Source organism: Dryas octopetala, chromosome 8, assembly GCF_963921425.1.
Source record: "Dryas octopetala chromosome 8, drDryOcto1.1, whole genome shotgun sequence".
In the NCBI taxonomy this organism is placed as follows: Eukaryota; Viridiplantae; Streptophyta; class Magnoliopsida; order Rosales; family Rosaceae; genus Dryas; species Dryas octopetala.
The window spans coordinates 12,155,503-12,164,414 of record NC_141373.1 but is presented as its reverse complement, the minus strand read 5'-3'; the positions used below and the strand labels follow the sequence as shown (position 1 = coordinate 12,164,414).

The following is an 8,912-nucleotide window of genomic DNA, read 5'->3' as shown; positions in this document are numbered from 1 at the left end:
GAAGAGATAAGAAAAAAACTGGAGATGGAGAAGTCACGGGGGAAAGGAAAAGGAAGGAAAAAAAAAGGAAAAGAAAAAAGGAGAAAAAAAAAAAAAAAGAAGGAAAAAAAAGAAAAGAAAAAAGGAAAAAAAAAAAGAAGGAAAAAAAAGAAAAGAAAAAAGGAAAAAAAGAAAAAAGAAAAAAGAAAAAAGAAAAAAAAAGGGAAAGAAATAATAAAAAAGAGAAAAAAATTAAAAGGTTTAGGGTTGATTGGGGTTTGAAGCATTTGGGCAATTGTAAAGAAAAAAAATGGTTTTGAATTTTTTTTTGACCATTTTGAAGTTTCGTTTAGTTATTTTTAAACCCTAAATCAATAAACTTTAATATATTTCTATATAAAAAATAATTAAAAATACCATAAAGGGTCTAAATCCTAATATCATATACCATATCCTAAACAATATAGAGTATAGATTATAAAATATATAGGGTTTAATGTATAGATTATAGAGTATAAATAATATACTAATTTCATTTATTCATTATACTAATTTTATTTAACAGTATTTGTCTCCAGCGCACATTATATTCATCTTATATCACATGAAGCCTACTATATATAATTAGTTTCTTCAATGTTTTTTATCAATTTAGTAGATAATATGTTAAATAAACATATGGTAAAGTTTCATTCAAAATTTCCGTATTTTGATAGTAATTTCCATCGTTTCCATCTAATTTTTGTCGAAATTTAAAAATCTTCGAAATTTCCGTCGAAATTTCCATCGAAATTTCCATCGAAATTTCCTCGAAACCCGAAATTTTATTCCTTGCTTATCCTTAATTCAGTCACTCGATTTGAAAAAAAAAAAAAAAAGAATAATTCTAGTTTTTGCTCATTCTTGCACTAGTAGATGTTGGAAAATATGGTGGAGTAATTCATAAATTATTGGGTTATGTTTTTCCAAAGTCTAGTTCTTAAAATAAAAGGATAGATTGTCGTGATAAGTCGATTTATTTTAATGAAAAGCACACAACATAGAACCCATTAAGCACACGTGAACAATAACGAACTCTCAGCACTCCACATCCATCCGCATTAATCAGATATCTACAAATCAGAGCACATGTTGTGCATGTGGAAAGGCATTTCGTTATCTACTTATATTTTTTCAACTTCTTAATTCTTTATCAATTTTCCAATTTTTAATTTTCAATTTCCATAAAGCTGGAGAGAACCCGTTTGCTTAAATTTGTCTCTTATTCACCAACTTTAAGAAAAAATAAATTAAAAAAAAAAAAGCAGAAGAATCTGCCAGATCAGCTGTTATGTGCGCTGTAAGAAAACTAACCGTTATACGCTTTACTTTACATCCGGGCATTTTAACCGTGCACCGCCAATTGGCCGAACCGCACCGGTAAAACACCGTAAAAAACCGTGTTGACAAAAAAAAGCCAACCCCGCAAAGAAAACCGAATCGCACCGGTTCCAGTTCCACACTTCATTTAACCAAACCGCACCGCATAAATAAAACAAATATATATTTTTATATTTTATACCATTTTTATACATATATATACTATTTTTATATACTTTTTATACATATTTATACCATTTTTATATACTTTTATACATATTTTTATGTTCATTAACTTGTAGTTGTAGTCACTGATTATATAATTGTATTTATTTTTAACTTTTAAGTTTTAAGCACTAAAACAAAGTTTAATGTGTGAGCCTTTTTGGTTAAATTTATTGAATCAACTTGTAAACTTGTTTTTTTTTTTGCCAAAACTTGTTAATTAGGTTGGGTTTGCATCATTAAAATAATTGAGCTTAGGCTTAAAAAAATAAAGTTGAACCCCAAAAGTGCTAAAATGAATAATAACTCATTAAACCCAAAATCGTAGTGGAGAACCGCACCGCACCGCACTTCGAATGGTTTGGTTTGATTTTGTTTTTCTTCTCCCTTTCCGATTTTTAGCACCAAACTACACCGTATAGGAATGTCCGACGCGGCGCACGGTTTCGAGAGTGACCCGGGCCGAACCGCACCGCGCCCACCCCTACATCCAACGGCCAGACAACCAAGCCCACTACCAAAACCACGTTTTTCCAGAGTCGGTAACACGCTTTTTAACCCAGTCTTCTAAGCTACCTCCCTCTACAAAATAATAAAAACCCCCCCTCTCTTCTCCTTAAACCCATCCTTCGCTCGCTCTCTCTCTCTCTCTCTCTCTCTCTCTCTCTCTCTCTCTCTCAACTTTCTCTCTCTAAAATGGCTCGCTCCAGCGCTGTCCTTGTGGTTCTAATGGCCGCATTCTTGGTGGCCTCATCAAGAGCGCAATCACCGGCATCTTCACCAGCCAAGTCGCCGTCAGCGGTTAAATCTCCTACGCCGACTCCTGCACATGCTTCTGCGCCTTCTCCATTGAAGACTCCTCCTGCAGCTTCTCCTTCTCCACTGAGCACTCCACCAACTGATGCTCCTTCAACGGCCCCCGTTGTCGACTCTCCGGCCACTCCTCCCTCTTCCCTCTCTACATCTCCTTCGGAGGCTCCTGCACCAGCCAATAACGGTGCCGTTTTGAGTAGGTTCACCGTCGCCGGATCTCTGGCCGTTGGGGTTGTGGCTGCTGTCCTGGTCATGTAGAGTAGACTCAGATCGACTTCTAATTATTTATTCATTCCATTAATTTAATTAATTAATTAAATTATGTAGTATTTATTATTTATTGAATTATTACATTTAAATTTGTAGCAAACTGATATGGGAATATAAAGAGGAGAGAGTATTTCAATAGTTATTAGTTTGCCCTGCATCTTTCCTTTGAGAAATTTCTGTTGCAAATCTGAATACTAGGAACACAATACAAGGATTAGAAAACTCAAAATTAATCTCAATAGAACAACTTATCAGATGGTGGCTGAAGCACGGTAGTCCGTTGTCCTTAAAACCGATTTCGCCCCCTCAGGTTCTTGAACCGATGCAGCAGGGTGATGGCGTCCGGTCTCCAGGATTCGACAGCCCACTCTTAGATAAGGGTGCACACCCAATATCTAGTCGAGTCGAACTTAGCTTGAGCAACTACACACCAAATCTGAATGAAAGTAATGTAGAGGATAGGAAGAAAAGAAACTCTCTGTTTTTTTTTTTTTTTTTTTTTATGAGTAGCTCAACCAGAATATATAGAAGTCAGCCAAAGAGTTTTCCCGTTGGATTGAAATCAGTCACATCCACTAACCCCCAAAAATAGCAACTGATGGCTTGATAATATCTTAGTTAGTGGCCCTTAAAAGTAGCAACCAATAACTTTGTAGATAATGGATAAAGAAGTGGTATAACAGAAACTTAGAATCAGTCAACAATACTGAATATAGGAAAGCAACGACTAGACCAATACAACTGAGATTAAAAGAAATATATTGCTGGAAATTAATTTGAATCAACCCAACAATATTCAACAATCCCCCACATGATTCAAATTTGATGTGAATTGAATAACTAAATTTATGTGCATTAATGTTGATGTCTTTTGGACTTGAATCAACACTTAGTGTAAGCAGACAGGATCTACAGAAAATGGGTGAAATAAATTTCTTGAACCCAATTTCTTTTGAGGTAAACCACTAATCATACCACACACACAATAAATTTAAAACTCAGCTAAGTTCTCGGTTTGATGCGTTTAGGCCATGCATCTTATCCTGGATTTTCACAAGTGCTCTAGAGAATTAGCCAATTTCTCATAGAAGGCGGCCCCACCTTCACACTTGAATAGGTGGATTCCATCAAGTGTGTACTGCAACATCACACACCACCAAAAAAAGGCTATGGATCCATTAAGAGTATATTACTCAACCTTACACATATTGCAGTTAGCACTATCTTTATATATATCATATACACCATAGGAAGGGACAAATAAGTAGTGCATATACTTACCATTTAAGTGACTTGTTAGTACCCATTGAACCTAATTCATGGGATCTCCATTCACAAAGGTTGGGTTGCTGCCACAGATGGTTCATTCTAGTGGCTTAAGTACCATTCCCCTCGATGTCTCTTCAATTAGCTTCCTTGCAAGTCCCTTTGTTAAAGGGTCAGCTAGATTCTCTTTTGACCTCACAAAGTCTAGAGAAATCACACCATCTTTAAGCAGCTGCCTTATTAATTTATGCCTCAAGCGTATATGTCTGCTCTTCCCATTATAGATCTTGTTTTTTGCTACTGATATAGCAGCTTGGTTATCACAATGAAGAGCAATTGCTGGACAAGGTTTAGTCCATATGGGTATGTCTACTAAAAGACTTCTTAACCAATCTGCTTCACTTCCTGCCATATCCATAGCAATAAACTCGGCTTCCATAGTAGACCGAGCTTTAATAGTTTGCTTAACTGATCTCCAAGATACAACTCCACCACCTAAAGAAAACACATAGCCACTTGTGGAATTTAGTTCATCACTATCAGAGATCCAGTTAGCATCACAAAAACTCTCCAACACAGGAGGATAACCAGGAAAAGTAAGACCAAAATTAATTGTCCCTTTAAGGTATCTAAACACCCTACACACAGCAGCCCAATGATCCCCACTAGGATTATGAGTATATCTACTTAATCTGTGGACTGCATAGGCAATGTCAGGTCTTGTGCAATTCATTAAATATAATAGACTCCCTATGGCCTTAGCATATTCAGATTGAGATATACTTTCACCCCTATTCTTTTTCAATTGTATACTAGAGTCATAAGGAGTTCTTAGAGGTTCACTTTCAAGATGACCGAATTTCTTTAAAATTGCCTCTACATAATGTGATTGGGACAAAGCAATGCCTTCATTTAGCCTTACTATTTTAATTCCCAAAATTACATTTGCCTCACCAAGGTCTTTCATATTGAACTTAGAAGATAAAAATTGTTTAGTCGAAATCACAACATCCAAATTAGTTCCCATGATTAAAATATCATCAACATATAAACACAAAATAACATATGCATTATCACATGTTTTACTATACACACATGTATCACCATTATTCACAATAAAGCCATCAGAGAGAAGAACTGAATTAAACTTTTCATTCCATTGCTTAGGTGCTTGTTTCAGCCCATATAAAGATTTAACTAATTTACAAACTTTATTATCCCTTCTAGGAATATCATACCCTTCAGGTATCTCCATATAAATTTCTTCATCTAACTCACCATTTAAAAAAGCTGTTTTAACATCCATTTGGTGAATTATAAGTTTATGTACAGATGCAATAGCTAGCAGCACTCTTATTGTGGTAATTCTTGACACAGGTGAAAAAGTATCAAAATAATCTATGTCTTTCTTTTGAGTAAACCCCTTTGCCACTAGTCTAGCCTTATATTTATCTATGGAGCCATCAGGTTTTAATTTCCTTTTAAAAACCCATTTACTACCAATAGGTTTTGCACCAAGGGGTAAACTAACAATTTCCCAAACTTTGCAAGAATTGATAGAGTCTAATTCATCTTTTATTGCTTCTCTCCACAAATTAGCATCACTGGACGAAATAGCTTCTTGAAAAGTTTTTGGGTCATCTTCAACCAAGAAAGCAGTAAGAAAATCATCCCCAAAACTTTTTCCTTTCCTGGCCCTTTTACTCTGTCTAATTTCAGGTTCTTTGTTTTGGTCACAACTTTGACTAGTTGAACCTTCAACTAATTTTTCCTTATTGTCAAGTTTAGTTTTCATTGGAAAAATATTTTCAAAAAATTCGGCATCTCGAGACTCTACAATTGTATTAGAATCATATACCTCTGATTTAATAACTAAAAATCTATAAGCAGCACTATTAATAGCATAACCTATAAACACACAATCACTAGTTTTAGAGCCAATTCTTTTCCTTTTAATCTCAGGTATTCTAACCTTTGCAAGACACTCCCACACTTTTAAATATTTTAGACCAGGTGTGTAACCTTTCCACAGCTCATAGGGTGTTATATTTGATTTTTTACTTATCAATCTATTTAAGATATGACAAGCACTTAGAATAGCTTCCCCCCACAAGTTTGTTGGTAAACCTGAACCAATCAACAAAGAATTCATCATTTCTTTAAGTGTTCTATTTTTCCGTTCAGCTATTCCATTTTGTTCAGGTGAATAAGGTGCAGTAGTTTCATGTATTATTCCATTATCTTCACAAAATTTTGTAAAAATTGCAGATTCATATTCCCCACCTCTATCGGACCTTAACCTTTTAATTTTTTTATCTAATTGATTTTCTACTTCAGTTTTATATTTGATGAACATCTCAAATGCTTCATCCTTTGATCTTAAAAGATACAGTTTGGTGTATCTAGAAAAATCATCTACAAAGGTGATATAATATTTTTTTCCTCCTCTTGTTATATTACTTTTAAAATCACCCAAATCAGAATGAATTAAACTCAATAAAACAGATTCTCTCTCTATAGCTTTGAAAGGCTTTTTAATAATTTTTGATTCAACACAAGTTTCACATTTACCAAAACTAGAATCAGAAAAGTCAGAGATTAGGCCTACATTATGCATCCTTTTAATTGTCTGTGCATTTGCATGTCCTAATCTATTATGCCACATGCTTAAAGATTCAGTCAAGTAAGCAGAAGAAGTACTGGCATTTTTATTCATAACAGAGAGAACATTCAGTACAAACAAACCATCACTACAATAGCCCTTACCCACAAATTCCCCATTTTTTGTGAGTACAATTTTGTCAGATTCAAATACCAATTTAAGACCCACCTTATTAAGCAAAGAACCAGAAATCAAATTCCTCCTAATTTCAGGCACATGATGAACATCATTGAGTTGGAGGATCTTACAGGAGGTGAGCTTCAACATAACTTTACCCTTACCAGCCACTGGTGAGGTTTGAGAATTCCCCATGAAGATGTGCTCTCCATTTTTCATTGGTTCATAGGAAGAGAATAGACTCTGATCAGCACAAATATGTTTGGTAGCTCCAGTGTCCACCACCCAATCCTTGCCATTGGAAACCAAATTGACCTCTGAAACAACAGCTGCAATTACTTCTTCTTCAGACTCTACAATGTTAACTTGTGGCTTTGTATAATCTCGGGTCTTCCGATGTCGGCACTCACTTGCATGGTGACCTGCTTTTCCACATACAAAACAGTTTCCTTTCTTTTTTTGTTTGAAATCAAAGGTTCCTTGTTTCTTGAATTTTGGCTCAAATTTCTTGTTGGGACCATTTCTTGAATTGAAAGACTTATTGGTTTTGGATTCCACGAGGTTGGCTTTTGTAGTGTTTTCTTTGGCTTTTTCCTTGATTTCACGAGTTCGGTTGGTTTCCTCAATTCGGATATGGACAATGAGTTCTTGCAGGGTCAATTCTTTCCTTTTATGTTTGAGGGAACTTTTATATTCCTTCCAAGATGGGGGTAATTTTTTGATGAGGCCCCAGCCTGAAAGGTTTCATCTATAGTAGAACCTTCAGATAATATATCATTGACAAGACGCTGATACTCAAGGATTTGGGCAGAAACAGATTTTTCATCAACCATATTAAAATCCAAAAAATTATCAATAGCAAATTTCTTGGTGCCAGCGTCTTCAACAATATATTTCTTTTTAAGAGCATCCCATATATCTTTAGCAGAAGAGTAATTATAATAAAGATCATAGAACTCATTGGCCATACCGTTGAGAATATAGTTCTTACAGAGATGTTCAGCCTTGTGCCATTTTTCAGCACCATATTCCTCATCATCTGGCTTTGGTTGTGTCAGCACAAAATCAACATTCATTGTTTGAAGGATGAACAATAGCTTGCCACTCCATCTTTTGTAGTTGGTTCCATCAAATGCTTCCAATTTGGTGATGTCAGGAACTTGAGTTATGATGTTGCGTTCCATAGTCGAAATCGGTTTTAAGATTGTTGCAAATCTGAATACTAGGAACACAATACAAGGATCAGAAAACTCAAAATTAATCTCAATAGAACAACTTATCAGATGGTGGCTGAAGCACGGTAGTCCGTTGTCCTTAAAACCGATTTCGCCCCCTCAGGTTCTTGAACCGATGCAGCAGGGTGATGGCGTCCGGTCTCCAGGATTCGACAGCCCACTCTTAGATAAGGGTGCACACCCAATATCTAGTCGAGTCGAACTTAGCTTGAGCAACTACACACCAAATCTGAATGAAAGTAATGTAGAGGATAGGAAGAAAAGAAACTCTCTGTTTTTTTTTTTTTTTTTTTTTAATGAGTAGCTCAACCAGAATATATAGAAGTCAGCCAAAGAGTTTTCCCGTTGGATTGAAATCAGTCACATCCACTAACCCCCAAAAATAGCAACTGATGGCTTGATAATATCTTAGTTAGTGGCCCTTAAAAGTAGCAACCAATAACTTTGTAGATAATGGATAAAGAAGTGGTATAACAGAAACTTAAAATCAGTCAACAATACTGAATATAGGAAAGCAACGACTAGACCAATACAACTGAGATTAAAAGAAATATATTGCTGGAAATTAATTTGAATCAACCCAACAATATTCAACAATTTCCATCTAATTAAGTGGTCATTACGCTTTACCCAACCAGTACTAGCTATTGCTACCTTTGTCATTTGGTACGTTGAACCTTTTACTCGCTTTAAAGAAGCTATGCTGCTATTTATACCCTTAATTTCCTCACCTTATATCCTTACTCTTTACACATCCATGTTACTTTTAATTTTATACAATTTCTCTATACACACTTCCTAATATTCTAAAAATTCCCTTAATGTCTCTTAATCAAAGCCAAAAACTCGATTGTTCGGCCAAAAAAAACTCTATATGAACTTAGCTTGAACCTGATAAAGTCCATGGCCGTTCAAACATGAAATATTTTAAATGTGCATTGGGCCTAATACTTTTTTAACAAATCCAGCCCAAAGCCCATTCAAAA

The 8,912-nt window shown here is 35.2% G+C and overlaps 1 protein-coding gene across 1 annotated transcript; it reads left to right on the top strand.

Moving 5' to 3' along the window:
* Window positions 1-2,223: 2,223 nt before the first annotated feature.
* Window positions 2,224-2,764, top strand: LOC147277278 (uncharacterized). The gene has a single exon (XM_086255344.1). It carries the CDS (start codon window positions 2,260-2,262, stop codon window positions 2,632-2,634), a length of 375 nt encoding a protein of 124 aa, XP_086111470.1. The 5' UTR covers window positions 2,224-2,259; the 3' UTR covers window positions 2,635-2,764.
* The last annotated feature ends 6,148 nt before the right edge of the window (window positions 2,765-8,912 follow it).